At 34.3% G+C, this 16,678-nt stretch overlaps 1 protein-coding gene across 3 annotated transcripts in view; it reads left to right on the top strand.

Annotated features, from left to right (window-relative positions):
- The window catches only part of LOC150105655 (serine/threonine-protein kinase 16), a 171,737-nt gene that overhangs the window by 100,876 nt on the left and 54,183 nt on the right, over positions 1 to 16,678 (top strand). For all 3 annotated transcript variants that reach the window (XM_090394976.1, XM_090394977.1, XM_090394975.1), the window contains one exon: positions 1,390 to 1,510. In XM_090394976.1, the coding sequence (XP_090251102.1) occupies positions 1,390 to 1,510 (121 nt within the window). The remainder of the gene's footprint in view (positions 1 to 1,389; positions 1,511 to 16,678) is intronic.

Below are 16,678 nucleotides of genomic sequence, written 5' to 3'. Positions count from 1 at the left end.
TTGATTGATAGCTTCGGTTTACTAGTATCGAAGGCTTGAGGGATGAAGACTGGCTGCTCCTCCTCCTGTCTTCAAAACATTTTAAGGTTAAAGGAGCTTCACCTTTGGGGAATAAAAGGCATTTGAGGATAGAGTAGGTTATATAGCAAACATTGGTGCTCTTGTTTTAATTTGCATTAAATACAATCTTAATATTACTTTGATCAAGTAAAAGGAATAAACAGTATTATTATTATGAATTATTGCTTGACATAATAAATATATTGTAATATTATAGAACTGTTTGTTTAATTTGAAGCTGACACTTTACAATTCTTGAATTGTAAACTGTTAGATGAATTAATTGGAATTTACATTTTGAAATTATGAATTTATTTTCACTATGGAGTCTTAGCTGACAGAGTTCGTGACTTTTTTAAGGTCCTGCTTTATTCCCCTATCAGACACCATTCTAAACTATTAGCGTATTTATATAAATAATTTACTTGTATTCTAGACTAGGCATTTTGCATTTGTGGAAACTGTCAGAGTGGATGTTACTCAGTCAACAAAAAAAAGCCATGAAATTGCTTACATTTTTAGAAATTTTATCTAAGTAAATAAATGATTTGATTAATATTCACAGTCTTATGCCTTTCTTGATTGATAGCTTGGGTTTACTATTATTGAAGGCTTGAGGGGTGAAGACTGGCTGCTCCTCCTGTCTTCAAAACATTTTAAGGTTAAAGGAGCTTCACCTTTGCGGAATAAAAGGCATTTGAGGATAGAGTAGGTTTATAGCAAACGTGGGTGCTCTTGTTTTAATCTGCATTAAAATACAATCTTAATATTACTTTGATCAAGTAAAAGGAATAAACAGTATTATTATTATGAATTATTGCTTGACATAATAAATATATTGTGATATTATTTTATATTGTAATATTAAGCTGTTTGTTTAATTTGAAGCTGACAGTTTACAATTCTTGAAGTTTGAATTAACTGGAATTTACATTTTGAAATTATGAATTTATTTTCACCATGGAGTCTTAGCTAACAGAGTTCATGACTTTTTTAAGGTCCTGCTTTATTCCCCTATCAGACACCATCCTAAACTATTAGCATATTTGTATAAATAATTTACTTGTATTCTAGACTAGGCATTTTGCATTTGTGGAAACTGTCAGAGTGGATGTTGCTCAGTCAACAAAAAATGCCATGAAATTGCTTACATTTTTAGAAATTTTATCTAAGTAAATAAATGATTTGATTGATATTCACAGTCTTATATCATTCTGTGAGTGAGCATCAGACTGCATGCATGCTAAAATGTTAGACATAAATTATAAACTTGCTTAACAAACAGATTAACATTAATTAATCAAGTTTTTTTTTCTTTCACATTTTAAGGGATGTGAAGCCTGCTAATATTTTACTTAAAAGTGACGATACTCCTGTGTGGATGGATTTTGGTTCCATGAGTAGAGCTAGAGTAGAAATTCATAAAGCTGCAGAAGCAAGAGCTCTGCAGGTACTTCTATTAAAATTTTGTGTGTTGTTTTTTGTCTATTTTAATTTAATATACTCAATATATGGTTAAATTAATTTGACCAAGAAGAATTTAAATGTGATCTAATGACATTATGAATCCATAGCATTTTTGATCATGAAGGCTACTGCTGAAAGCTTGCATGATATTATGCTTAAAAGGACACAACAAATGATAATAATAATAATTATTATTATTATTATTGGTCTTCCATCAGAAGACTTAAGTCTATGTATGATGATAATGGTATAAGCACATGAAAGCTCACATGAGATGTGATACCCAAAAAGATGCAACAAATGCATTACTACTAATAATAATTATTAGTATTGCATTTGTTGACTTTGTGAGTCTCCCATGATGAGAGAGGGAGACCTACAACATCCATTAACACAGTACCTATCATACATCTCTTTCAACTTATTTACTGTTGAGGTGCTCACAGCTGCCTCAGTCAATCCATTCCACTCATTCACCACTCTCCAAGTAAAGAACCTAGTCTACACACCCTCTACTAACTACACTCTTACACAACTTCCAAGTGTGATCCCTTATTTTCCCCCTACTCTCCACGTATTGAAAAATTTCTTTTGTGTCAATCTTATAAAATCCCTTTAGTAACTTATGTTTTTATTATATCCTCTCTCTCTCTCTCTCTCTCTCTCCTCTGCCTATCAGCTAAACTCTGCAACCCACACACCTTCAAAATATCCTCATAAGGAACATTCTGCAGACCTGTCACCAGCTTGGTCACTCATCTCTGAATCCTCTCCACAACCTCCCGATCCCCCCCCCCCCAAGAAACGTGGGTCACCAAATCTATGCACAGTAGTCAACATGTGACTGTGTCATAGCCTTATAAAGAGGGATAATAACTTCCCTATCTTTACTTGCAAATATTAATAATTTGAGGTATGCAGATGATTCCACCTTGCTAACAGAATGCAAAGAAGATTTGAAGGAACTTATTATGAAAGTTAAAGAAGAAAGTGCTAAATATGGTCTTAAACTTAACCTCAAAAAAACAAAAGTTATGACAACATGTGAACTTAATGATTTTGAAGTAGATAGGGAGAAAATGGAAGCAGTTAACAATTTTGTGATCCTAGGTTCCCGAATTGATAAAGATGGTTATTGTACCAAAGAAGTTAGAAGAAGATTATTACTCGGAAAAAAATCAATGACAAATTTAAGCAAGATCTTTAAAGATATTAGCCTCACAACAAAAATCAGAATCGTGAAAGCAATGGTATTCCCTGTGGTGCTGTATGGATGTGAAAGTTGGACCTTGAGGAAGAGTGAAAGAAGGAAGATAGATGCATTTGAATTATGGGTTTGGAGATGCTTACTAAGAATACCATGAACTGCAAAGCAACCCAATAAATCAGTGATAGACAGAATAAATCCAGATTGCTCCTTTAAAGCTATAATCATCAAGCAAAAATTGTCATACTTCGGACATATTATGCGAGCAAATGACAGTCTGGAGAAGATGATGACAATGCTTGCTAAAGTTGATGGAAACAGGAGAAGAGGAAGACCAAGAATTAGATGTGTGGATGGAGTTAAAGAAGCAACTGGAGTGCACTTGGAGGTTCTGAAAGACATGGTTAGGGACAGATTGGAATGGAGAGTGTATGTTCATGGAGTTGCCAGGAGTCGGAAACGATGCGATGGATCATAACACACACACACACACACACATCTTTACTTGTCAGTGTGTTCTTCAACATCTAAGTTATTCTCTCAGCTATTTTGCCAGCTCTTGTTCTCTGAATCTCAAATCTCCATACTCCCAGACCCTTAGTCTCATTAATTTTCTGTCAACTAGTTTCATCAATATGATAAGAAGTATGTAATCTTTTCAACCCCAAGTGCATTACCTTACATTTTGTAACATTAAATTGATAGCCATTGTTCTTTGCCCACACTGCCAATTTATTTAACCTTCCTACTGGTGAGGTGGATGAAATAGTGAGACCAAACTGCACTTCTTATCCATGTTATTCAATAGGTGTTACAGAATCGTATCCAGATTTAGCTGGACGTCTATAGATGTCATGGCCGGTTGGGGGGTTAAATCATTCTGTAAGATATCTGCATCACCTTTATCAACTATTCTCCATCTTCAGTTTGCATCATCTGCGAACAATTAAATATTCACTCTCAAATCTTATGCTATATCATTCATGTAAAAATTAAAGAGCAGTGGTCCTAATACAGAGCCTTGGGCCACTGCACTAGTCACTCTCCCATTCACATTGATTCCACTCTGCCATACACCACCCTCTGATATCTGTTTATCATCCTCCTCCCCCCATCCATTCCATCAGCCTCATAACTATTCCCATTTTCTCCAATTTATGTAATAGTTTTTTATGCAGTATTTTGTCAAATGCTTTGGCAAGGTCTAGCAGTATCATGGTGTAGCCATTTCTTTTATCTAATTCTGTTGTCACCTTATTATAAAATGTAAATAAATTATTGAGGTAGGACCTACCTTTTACAGAGCTTTGCTGCTCCCTATAGAGAGTATCATATTCCTATCCACCCATTTCTGAATTTAATTTTAACTGACTTTTCCAATACTTGAACCACCACTCAAGAGATAATTTTCTCTCAAAATGTGATTTAGCCTTCCTTACCATACTTGTACTTTATATTGCTCATGAGCATACTGATCATGCTTTTGTTTTTGTTCATGCTACAGTGCTTTTTTTTTTTTGCAGCTCCTGCTTTATATTGCTTTATATCCACATAATCCTTATTTGGTTTATCCTCCTGACTCTAGATATGCACTCTGATACTGCCTTGCTCAAATAATCCTTGACCACTTCCCATGCACTAATGACATTCATTCCATGCAGTTTCTTATGCCACGGCACTGCTCCAAGTTGCCTCCTAATTTTGTCATAATCACAGCTTTATTATAGTTCTGCAAAAACCCTTTCTTGACTGAAATTTCAACATGTTGAGCAACCTCCCTCTGAGATTCATCACCCCCCCATATATCTGTAAAGATATATATATATATATATATATATATATATATATATATATATATATATATATATATATATATATATATATATATATATATATATATATATACTAGGACGGGGGTTCCTCCCTACAGCGGCCAACATTCTGCAACACACACACACACATGCATGGAATAGGGCTGAAAGTGTTGTGATTGCAATCATGACACTTTCCCGCGAGCTCTACACTGTGAGCTTCCCCCCCCCCTGTCCTTTAAGAGACTTTTTGAAGATTAGCTCTACTAACACATTCCTGAATGCTAACAATGGTAAGTTCTTTCTTAATATCTTCATTTTAAATGTGATATTGATGCCATCTGTTCACTCCACTAATCCTTCTCAGAACTCTCATATCAGAAGTCTCCAGTCTTTGATCAAGTGTTTATTTCTAACCCAGCTCTCAGATTCATAAGTCAAAATTGGTTTGAACACAGGCTTGTATACAGCTTATTTAGTGTTTTGAATAATTTCTTTCTTATTCCATATAAATTTATTCAGCTGACTTCCTACCATACCAGCTTTACTAATTCTGTTGTTTATTTCCATATTTAATTTACCATCTTCACTAAAAATTGTGCCTAAATAGCTGAAATGTTTTGCTTGTCTGTAGGTTTACCATTCAAGTTTTCAATGTTTCTGCCTGTTTTTATTGTCTTTGTCTTGTTATTGCAGATTTTTATACCAAATTTATTACAACAGTTATTCAATTTAATTAGGAATTCTTGCTGACTTCTTCTGGATTTATTCAGAAGTATAACATCATCTGCATGATTAATGTCACCAATTTTGATATCAGATTTAATACCACTTTCATTCATAACGTGATCCATATAGATAATGAATAGCAGTGGAGATAACCTTCACTTTTGTTGCACACCTGAGTTTACATCAAACCATCTTCTTGTACCTCCTTCAATTCTAACTGCTGACTTACAGTTTAAATAGAGACTATGTATTGCTTGATATAATGTCCCATTTACACCATATAACTGTAGCATTTTGAAGAGCTTTCCTCTTGGCACCTTGTCGTATGCCTTTTCTAGATCGACAAAATTTAAATACAAATCCTTGTTATATTCCCAAAATTTCTCAATTGTTTGTTTTAAAGTGAAAATTGGATCCTGATATCCTCTGTTTGGCTTGAATTGAGCTTGTTCTTCACCAAGCTTCCTTCCTTCCACAGTTTCTTAGCCATTTATCAAGTATACTTTCATAAATTTTACCAGGAACATTCAGCAGGGAAATACTTCTGTAATTCTCACATTCAGTTTTATTTCCCTTTTTTATAGATGAGTACTATGAGAACTCTATTCCAATCATCTGGAATTCAACCCTCTCACCAGGCCTTCTGAATTATGCAATGCAGCCACTGTAAAACTTTTAACCTTCATATTTGAGCATTTCATCTACTACTATCCTTTCCCATTTCAAGTTTTTGATGACTTTCTACTTCAAGTATGGATATGTATTCCTGACTGCATTCCTGTTGGGAGTTTTCTCCCGCCATGCTGACACTGCCTGTCTTTCAAAGTAATTACTCCAGACATCTAGAATATCTTTATCTTCAATTTTCATGTCACCATTATCATCCCTGATTCTGTTGACATTACTATTTCCTTCATTTTAAGCATTTTTTTCAATAGCCTCCAGGATATTTTGCCACCTTCCCGATATTTATTTTCTATGTTCTTACCAACTGACTTTTCTTCCCATGACTTGTCACAATGCTTCACTTTCTTATTTTTCTCTGTTTTCTCTAAGAGCACACACTGACTCACTTGTAAGGAGCTTTTGATATGCTTTGTTCTTTTCCCTTGATTGCCTCATTAACATCTTGATTCCACCATGGAGTTCTGATTTTTCTATCCTTACAGACAACCTCACCACATGCCTTTTTTCTGTCTGAATCAGTCAATGTTTTCTTCAGGGTTTACTATTGAATCTCCACGGTGTTTGGTTCTTGTTTTCAAACTCTCATTTTTTCTTCAATGATGTTTGTGTATCTGAGTCTACAGTTCAACTCTAAAAGCTCAACTTTGATTCATTTTAAAACTTTCTTACATACTTTTGCCAGCGAAACTGGTAGGCAAAGAATGTAAGATGTTTGTATGCATTACAATATGGTCAGTATTAAAACAATAAATTTGTATGGTTTTCTTACATACTCTTCTTGTCAGTATGAAATTCAGTTTTATCCCTCAAAACTAAATAGTGATCACTTCCTATTTCAAATCCTCTGTATACTCTTGTGTCCTGACCCAGTGGGAAAACATCACTATCAACTATTGCATTGACTATGTTATAGTCAATGAGATTATACTTCATATACATTTTTATGTTGGAGCATGTTTTTTGTTATAACTAATCCATGCCCTGAACAGAAATGCAGCAGGCACTTACCATTAATATTAGCTTTGCTTTTTTCTCCAAATTTTCCTGAAACATTTGTATATGTCTATAATCATTTCCTATTCTGCTGTTTATATCTCCAACAAGGACCAACTTTTCCTTTTTCTATGTGCCAACTGCCTTCTCTAATTGTCTCAAAAAAAAAAAAAAAAAAATCCTCCACTTCTTGCTTGGTCATAAGCAGAAATAAGTCACAGTCACATTATCCAGCTCTCCATTCTGATAATCACTCCACTTGATATTGCCTGCCATTCAAAAAGATTATCCTCATATTTAGTCTTGAATGCTATAACTACTCCCTCTTTTTCCCTGATTTTAATTGCCTGAATATAACATTTTGTACTTGTTGCTTAGAAAGATCTCACCTGTTTTGTCTTCTTTGTTTCAATCACACCTGTGACATCAGTCTGGTACTTATCCAATACTTCTGCTCATTTTATCTCTTTTCCACTGATGCTTCTTACATGATAGTACTAGTCATAAACCCTGCTGATGTTGAGTTGGGATGTGTTCCGGGATTAGTTCCAGTACATGACTTTTCTGCTGTTCGGCCTGGTTCCCTGATGAAAACAGGAAACCATGTCTCATTGGGGGTCCGGGTAATGCCTAGCCAGCATGAAATTCTGTCATGTCATACCATCATTTTACATTGTGGTTTAAGCCAATAAGAATACAACTTGGTCGGCTAAATGCCAAATTGCTAGGCCATCTTCTTTTGTTCAGCATTCAGGTAGATACTTAGCAGAGTGCACCACAAGAATGTGAGAATTGGGCATTATGTCAGAAACCAGTCAGTTCTCTACATTCCTTAAAAGGCTATGCAGAGAACTGACTGGTCATAACTCCTCCCAGTTATACAGTTTTGACCCTTAAGCACCCCATTTATGATGATATTGGAGTGCTGATAACTAATAGACCAATCTGGGGAAAAATTACTGATAGATAATTAGTAATGAAAGTGGTGTATAGATTATACTTGCAATGAACCTATGCTATTTGCTGATATTATTTTATGGTAGAGTATGTTTTTACATCAGACTGTAGTCCAGTTGAGGGATAACTATTGATAATTTTCTGGATGGCACCTATTTTATTTAATTTCATACTGTTGGAAGAATTGATTTTTATTGATTTTGATTTTTTATTGATTTTATTTAATTTCCTCAATAATCTTAATTTTCTGTTGGAAGAACTAAATAAAATAAAAATCACCTTGACAACTAATGCATGTAACACAATTAGAACTGCAATCTGATGTACAGCGTTTCAATATCCATCCTTAAAGGAACATCAGAATAAACAGCACAGATGTTCCTTTGCAAGTATAATCTAAAACTCCCCTTCAAACCATCTTGGTAACTCTTTTCTACTATCCGCCAAAGATGAATTACCACCTTTCCTCCTTACCTTGTATCTATCAAATGCTTTGTTCATGTAGACTTTGTTATTTTGGACAGATGGACCTATATTTTGGACTGTTCTATCTAACAGGAGATATTACTGCTATTAGAGTTCAAAGGTAAACAGTGGTTAGCTTTTCAAATTCAAGTATAACTGCCCTGATTGTGTGGCTGTTCATTAAAAGTTTCAGGAAGTAATCATGATTAAATGTAATTTTTTAAAATTTTATTTTAATAATGAATAAGTTATATAACCTTGTAATTGAATTACAAAAACTAACCATTGTTTCCCTTTGTTGAACTTTAAAAGAGCATTCTCCTCTTAACTCAGCTGTAACTAAGAGGGCAGGCAGTAAGAAGGAAGAAGTGGAGGAATTTTTTGAGGCATTACAGAGGGCAGCTGGCACAAAGAAAAAGTTGGTCCTTGTAGAATTAAACAGCACAGAATGAAATAATTACCACAGAGAAATGTTTTGGGAAAATTTAGAGAAAAGAGCAAAGCTAATAATAATGCTCATTATCTGCTAAATTTCTGTTCATGACATGAACTAGTCATTACAGAGCAGATATTATTATTGACAGTGATATCTTCATCTGATTCAGGAAACAAGAGCATGCAAAGGATTTGAAATAGGAAGTGACCACCATTTAGTTTTGAGCAGGATAAAACTGAATATTGTACCAAAAAGAAAAATTTCTAAGAAAGTTTAAAAAGAATCAAAGTTGAGCAGCTTTCAGAGGTGAACTGTAGAACTCAAATGCACAAATATTGTACAAGTAAAAATGAAAGACTTTGAAAACAGGAACTGAACCTTGGAGATTCAGTGACTGACTCTAGGAAGACACATAGTGTGGTTGCCTACAAGAATATGAAAAATAGAACACTGTTTTTCATATCCTTAGCATAGCAGAAAAGCTTAGGTACTTACAATACAAGATATTAATTAAAACACTGAGCTAGCTGATTACAAGATAGTGTTCAAACCAGTTTTAACTTATGGATCTGAGAGCTCGGTTAGAAATGAGACAGTTAATCAAAGAGCATAGCCTTCAAATGTGAGAGTTTTCTTAGAAAACTTAAGAGCATAGATAAATGGCATCAATGACAAAATCATATTGAAAATGATGTCAGGAAGAACTTGACACTGTTAGTATTCAGGAATGTGTGAGCAGAACAAATCTGTAGTGGTACGATCAATTAAATAGAGTGGGAGATTTGCAGGAAAAAAACCCAGAGGAAGACTAAGATCTAGGCAGACTGATACAGCTCGAAGTGTCTTAGAAGATCAAAATATAATATCTGAGAATACTGGTGTCTTGATAGATAACTGGCTAATTTGGAGAAAACTGTCAATAGGAAGTTAGTGCAAATGTAAACTTTTCATGTAGGACTATGATATCAGGAATCAAATTCCTGGTATATATCAGGAATTTGATGGTGATAAAGTCTCCAGTCAGGCTAATATTGGATTATGGTTCACTTGACTCATTTAAATTTTTTAAATTAATACCAAGAGAATCAAAGGTATTCAGATTCATACAGGATTATATCATGAAAGTTTTGAGAATCAGCTGGTTGAACTTATCTAACAGGAGATAGAGAAGATATTTAGCTGAAGTTTGAATTAGTTGTTATTCAGGATCCTCTAGGAAAGGAAAGACCTTTTCCAAGTGAATGAAGATTTTCTTTTTTTGAAAATCTTCATTCACTGAAGTTTTATTATACATCTAGTGGTAGTCCATTCCACACACTCTCCATGTTGCAGAACCTGTCTGACATACGAGGATAGTGTGAAAAATTCTTGGCCTAACAATGAAAAAACAAATTTATAATTTCAAAATTATTTTTATTTTTCACCATAATTTCCCTTAAGACTAATACATTTATTCCAGCTCCATTATCCTGTCCCTGTAGTGGTTCTCGGTAAGATCTGCAAAATACCCCTCTATAGCTGCAATCATCTCTTGATTTGAAGAAAAACGCTGACCAGTGAGGAAGAGTTTTAGTTTTGGGAAGAGATAGAAGTCAGATGGAGCCAAATCTGGGGAATAGAGTGGATGTTCCAACAATTCATAGTGCAGATCCCTTAATTTTCCCATTGCCAAAACACCTTTGTGGGCAGGTGCATTGTCCTGATGAACGATCATTTTTTCTTCTGCAAACCAGGTCTTTTCTCACGAATTTTTTCGTGTAGTCTGGTTAAAAGATTGTAATAATATTCCCAGTTATTGTTTTATCCTTTTCAAGATAATTAATAAGCAAAATGCCTTTAGCATCCCAAAACACCGATGATATGACCTTTCCTGCCGATGGAACCGATTCTGTGTTCTTTGGCTCTGGACAACCGGTTTCTGTCCACTGTTTTGACTGCTGTTTGGATTCTGGTATGTAATGGTGAATCCAAGTCTCATCCATAGTAATAAATCGACACACAAAATCAGTTTTATTGTTAAAATGCTCCAAGCACTGTTCAGAGATTTTTATGTGAGTGATGTGAGTGCCCTTTTGATCTGCTGTGAGCAAGCATGGCACCCATCTTGCACAAAGTTTTTCATTTGTAATTCTTCATGCAAAATATAACCTACACGTTCTTTTGAAATGCCTATAGTCTCAGCAATTTCACACACTTTGACTCGCCACTCATCCAATACCATATCATACACTTGATCAATGATTTCTGGTGTTGTTACACTTTTTTTTTGATGTCCTTCAGGTGGATCATCATCACATTTAAACTCGGCACCCCATTTCTTAATTGTCGAAAACAAAGGAGAAGAGTTCCCATAAACTTTTATGAACTTCGAATGAATTTCTTTTGGTGTTAAACCTTCTTTTACAAAGAATTTTATAACCGCACAATACTCAATTTTATCCATTTCAAGGGATACAGACAACACTTTTTGCTTCAGACAGCTGTATAAAACAAACTACTTGATAGAATGACTTGCAATTTCACATGAATGCTTATGACAGATGTACTGACTTAGAAAAAAAAATCTCACTGATAGTGTTGCCATCTATGGTCGAGGACAAGAACTTTTCAGACCACCCTCGTACTTCTCACTACCATACCTAATTCAGTTCTGAGGAGGGTAATCTCAAGTTCTACTCACAAAACATGCCATGGACTGTAAAATCTCATTTGTGTCTAAAATATAAAATCCCCCTTACCAACTTACATGTTTCTGTGTATTTCCTCTCTTCAAAAGCTTGGGTAATAGAAGAGAGCATTTATCAGTCTGTCCTCACATGTACAATTCCATAGGGTAGATATCATCTTGTTACCCTCTGCTGGATCTTTTCGACTGTCTCCTTATCTTCTCTGAAACCAGGTGACCATAATCAGAGCACAGTAGTCAAGATGTGATTTTATCAAAGCCTCATACAGTACAATAATAATTTCCTTATTCTGCAAGTGAGCATTATCTTCAACACTGTGAAGTTAACACTTTACAGTATTGAGGCGTTATGATTTAGCACCTTAGCAGTGTGACCCCTAAACTTTAACTCTCTGTCTACCAGATCAAATTTCATCATGAAGTCCTGAACCAAGGACTTCATAATGAAACATTGTCATGAGCCTATACTGGCAACTTTTTTAGTTTAAGGCTGTGTGTGTGTGTGTGTATTAAGATATCATGAGTTAATTGCACTTGGGTGAGCCAGGCTATGTTAGTGATCATAATAAAAAGATAATAAAGAGGAGAATTAAAACAAACATGGAAAGTTATTTTTACCTGTAGGGGATGAAAATATGTAGAATGATCTTCGTGAACAGATTGCAGTAGCAGTGAATTTGTGTAACTTTACAAAAGCATTAATATTATGAGATTGGTTGATTAACATTTTGTGCATAATGATTATCTAATTTTGAAAAACTCTGCACCTTTGAATTTCTAATCTATGGACTTTGCTTGCTCTCAGCTAGTACCTCCACTCCTGCTTCCCCCTTAGAATCAGCCATACAAGTGAATGACAATCTACTGAATGGAGTATTCATGACACTCCATGACTGTAGTTATATTCCAAGTAAGTGCCCCTGATTAAAATTTTCATTTCATTTTTACTTATTGAAAGTGGTTAGTGCAGACCTCATAATCAGCCTTGTTATTTCCAAGGTTGATGGTTGCTACTAATGCTGTAATGTTTAACTTATTCCTTTTCACTAAAAGTCATGACTAAGAAGTTAGGAATGCATTTGACACTTTCCTGTAATACATTTTTATTTATTCACATATTGCAATTTGGTTAATGTACCTTGTAATACTGGATCTCGTTAAAAAAAATGGCATTATCCACTTCCTGTAATTTGATATAAGGTTGAATATTATTTTCATTACCAATGCACTATAGTTCATCATTATAAGATCCTCATAAAATATTCAGGTTATTGTGTTCATTAGCGAGCCTCTGTAGCTCACTCAGTATAGACGAAGCCCTTTGATCGGAAAGACCTAGGTTCTATTCCTGTCAATGATGTGAGGAACCTTTATCTGGTCTCTTTCAATGAAAGGCAAGTTAGCTGGTCTCATATGGAGGTAGAGGGTTTTTTTTACCTGCAAACTGGGGTTTTTCGTCTCCCAGAACAGCAAACTGGCCCCATGAGGTTTTTTTTTTTATAAGAATTAAAAAACCTCAACAAAAGGTAAAAGTGGAAGAAATTAAGAAGAAGAAGTGTTCATTGACATTGTGCTTTTCCTGACATAATGAAGCAGTTAGCTGTTCACCTAATGTTCTGTGCTTTTTTTAGTATTTTATTTATTACTACTTTCATTCATAGTAATTCCGCAAGTCATCAAAGTTTTTGTAAAATGATTGAAAACTAACTTTTTGTGTTAATTATGACATACTGATTTGGACTGAAAAATTTTTCACCACAATAAATTTAGAAGAATTAAGCAAAAGCCATGTCACCACAGTTAAAAAAAAAAAAAAGGAAAAGAAAGTTGAACATTTCATTAACTAAAACTAGTTATTGACAGATATTTTGAGCATCTCAAGTATTGTTCTCTTTTAAGTATAAAATCACTTAAGAGAGAACAATAGGAAATTCAGAAATAATTATGATGTAGTGCCACACATATTCGCATTTAAAAGATAGCCACTTAACAATGGCTATCTTTTAAATGCAAGTTATGTACTAAGTTAAAACTATAACCTGATTAGGGTATAGGAACTAAGGGATTGAAATCATATATATATCTACTCTATATATATATAAAAAGATAAGCCGAAATTTGAAACGTTTTTATGTCATCACGTTTTTTGTCTTACCGGCTTACCAGCCTGGAACTTGGGGGGTTGGACGCCGTAGGCGCTAAAAAATTGTTCTCTCTTAAGTGATTTTATACTTAAAAGAGAACAATACTTGAGATGCTCAAAATATCTGTCAAGTCCCTCGTAGTATATATATATATATATAAATTATACACTTTCTCCAAAATTCCAGAATAGAAAGTCCATTTAAGATTAGAATGGTAAGATAAGATCACCCATATACGGTACTGATGAACTATAGGTTGATCAACCAACCTTTTGTGTATGGACTTAACATTAAAAAATAATAACAAAAAAATGAGTAATAAGACTTCAGAACTTTCTTTGAATAAACATTCAGATTTGATGATGCTTCAGTCTAGTTATTTGAAATTATCCCCTTTGATATGGTGAGTGTTAGTTCTGTTCTGATCCATCCATTCCAGACATGGAGCTTTATAAGCTGAATAATAACCTTGGTGTTCAAGGTTCTGCTTCTTACCTGAATCTAAATGCTAGTTTGATAAAGTAGTATGTGTTACAAGAACACAATACTTGAAGAGTGACTAGTAGAACCAAGGAAGCCAAGTTTATCTCTAAGAGAAGGCAATAGATGGCAGATTTTGCTGATAGGTTTGAAGATAGCAGTCAGCTGGAATTTCCTGAGGATCATAGCCCTGTGTTCAGAAGCACCTCCTTGCACACAAGGAATAGAGTAGCAATTTTTTAGTCACTTTAAGTGATTACAATTATTTAAACATGTTTTTTTAGTAGTTTCTTGACAACATTCTTTGCTTAAAGGTTTCCTGTTGGAGAGGAGTACTTCACAGTAGAGACAAGGGAAGAAAGTTTGTGAAAAGTTTTCTGTTAAGAAAGAGAGAGAGAGAGAGAGAGAGGGAACAATAGTTGGCAGATTTTATTGATCAGTTTGATAGTGGTTAGTTGGACTCTCCTGAGAATCCTAGCCACATGTTTTCAGATGTGCTTTGATATGATGTATAGGGATTCTATGTATTTTACCATATTTGGTAGATAAGTACAGAAACAATCGATAACTTTTTTTATTAATCACTTTAAGTAGTGATTATTGCCATTTAAGCACGTTGTTTGCTTAATAGTTATTTTTTGTTGGAGAATGGCTTCACAGAAAGAGAATTCTGTGAGATCTTGTTAATAGTCATCCATACTTTTGGAAAGGATGATGTCCAGAGGATTTATGTACATAATCATAAGAGAGTATGAGTTTATGATAAGGGATTTAGATGGAGAGCCATCAATTGGATTTTCACATGAATGTCTAGGTAGGACATTCATGTGAATATCTAGGTAGGACAGTATCCTCAGCGAGATTTTTAAACTTAATCTGAGATAAAGAAAATTGATTTAAAAAAAAAACAACTTGTAAATCCTGATTAATATGTTTTAAAATTGTATTTTGCAAAAAAATATTGTCAACATACTACTTTATAAACATGATATAGAATGGATGGAGAATTTGTGCAAATGTTTCTTCAAAAGATAGTTAGCAAGATATAGATAAGGAACTGCCCATAGTTGGTTCCTTCAATTTATGTTATAATTTATTCTTCTGGGTGAAATATCCTGAGTCAACAGCAAATTTAAATAGTTTTAATATATTAGCAGTAAAGTCATGAGATAAATGTTCTAAAAAAACCAATAAAATATTGGTACAGAGAAAGAGAGTGAGAGAAGAGGTGATTTCAGAGCTCACCGTGATATCCAAAGGATTATGCTTTAAATCTTGAATGTTTGAGAGATAATCTGCAGTACATTTTTATTTTTTATTTTTTTTTGGATGTGTGTAAACTTAGTGACTCTCAGTATACGGAGAATTTTGGACAGAAATTTTGCAATACTTTAAAGTATCAGATGTTGGCTTCAACATTAATCTGGTTTGTGAGATTTTGGTAGAGCTTAGATCCTATGTGGCTTTGTATTAATATGGCCTTAGTTGTTTTTAATTGTTAATGAAGTAGTTCTATCTGAAAGTTTATTAAACATGTTAATCTGACTTTTGTCAGGATTCCTGTTAGTAATTGTGTAGCTATTGTAATCTCATAGGAGGAGAAAATTGCTTTTCTTACCAGTTAATTTTACTTATTCCACTGGCCAACTCTCCACAGAAAGTTGAGATATTTATCTCCATTATTTCCTCCTGATGCCATTAAGAGATATTTTATTATTATTATTGCATGGGCATTGTGGGAGACCCAAACTATCAACACAGTATCTATTGCACCTTTCCTTGAAACTATCAATAGACAAAACACTTACAGCTGACTCAGGCAAACCATTTCACTCATTCACCACTCTCCAAGTGAAAAATCTAGTTTTCATGTGCTTGCTAACCACACTCTTATCCAACTTCTAGGACTGACCTCTTGTTTTGTCCCCTCTAGCCAAGTGCTAAATTTTTTTTTTTTATTTCCTTTGTATTAATCCTATAAAATCCTTTAAGTAACTTGAATGTTTCTAAAGCTAAATATCATATCCCTGCCCCTTTTTTGTTCGCCTATTAACCAACTTTTGATCCACAAATCCTCAATCTATCCTCATAGGGAGCATTCTAATTCCACAAACCGCTCACCTCTGGATTCTCTCTATCACTTCCTTATCTCCAAGAAACCCAGGTGGCCAGACCTGAGTATAGTAATTCAGATGTGGTCGTAGCAAGGCTTTATAAAGAAGAATGATAAGTCCCTTAACGTTTGTTAGTATGTTCTTCAATAACAAAGTAATCCTGTGAGCTACCCTGGCTACTTTAGCAATATGTCCTCTAAACTTCAACTCTGTATCTACTACTTCTCCCTAATCCATAGCTTTATCAATTGCCTGGAGCACAATTTCCTCAATGTGGCACACAGCTTGTGATATTTGAATCCCAAAATGCATAACTTGACACTTTTCCACATTAAAATGATACCCATTATCTTTTGCTCATACTGACAGCTTATTTAAATCCTGCAAGCTCTCTCTACATCACCTTGATTAACTAGTACCCTACCCAACTTTACATCATAGC

Source organism: Typopeltis vanoorti, chromosome 6, assembly GCF_054136105.1.
Source record: "Typopeltis vanoorti isolate ZY-2024b chromosome 6, IOZ_Tvanoo_1.0, whole genome shotgun sequence".
Taxonomy (NCBI): Eukaryota; Metazoa; Arthropoda; class Arachnida; order Uropygi; family Thelyphonidae; genus Typopeltis; species Typopeltis vanoorti.
This window is presented reverse-complemented; position numbering and strand designations above follow the sequence as displayed.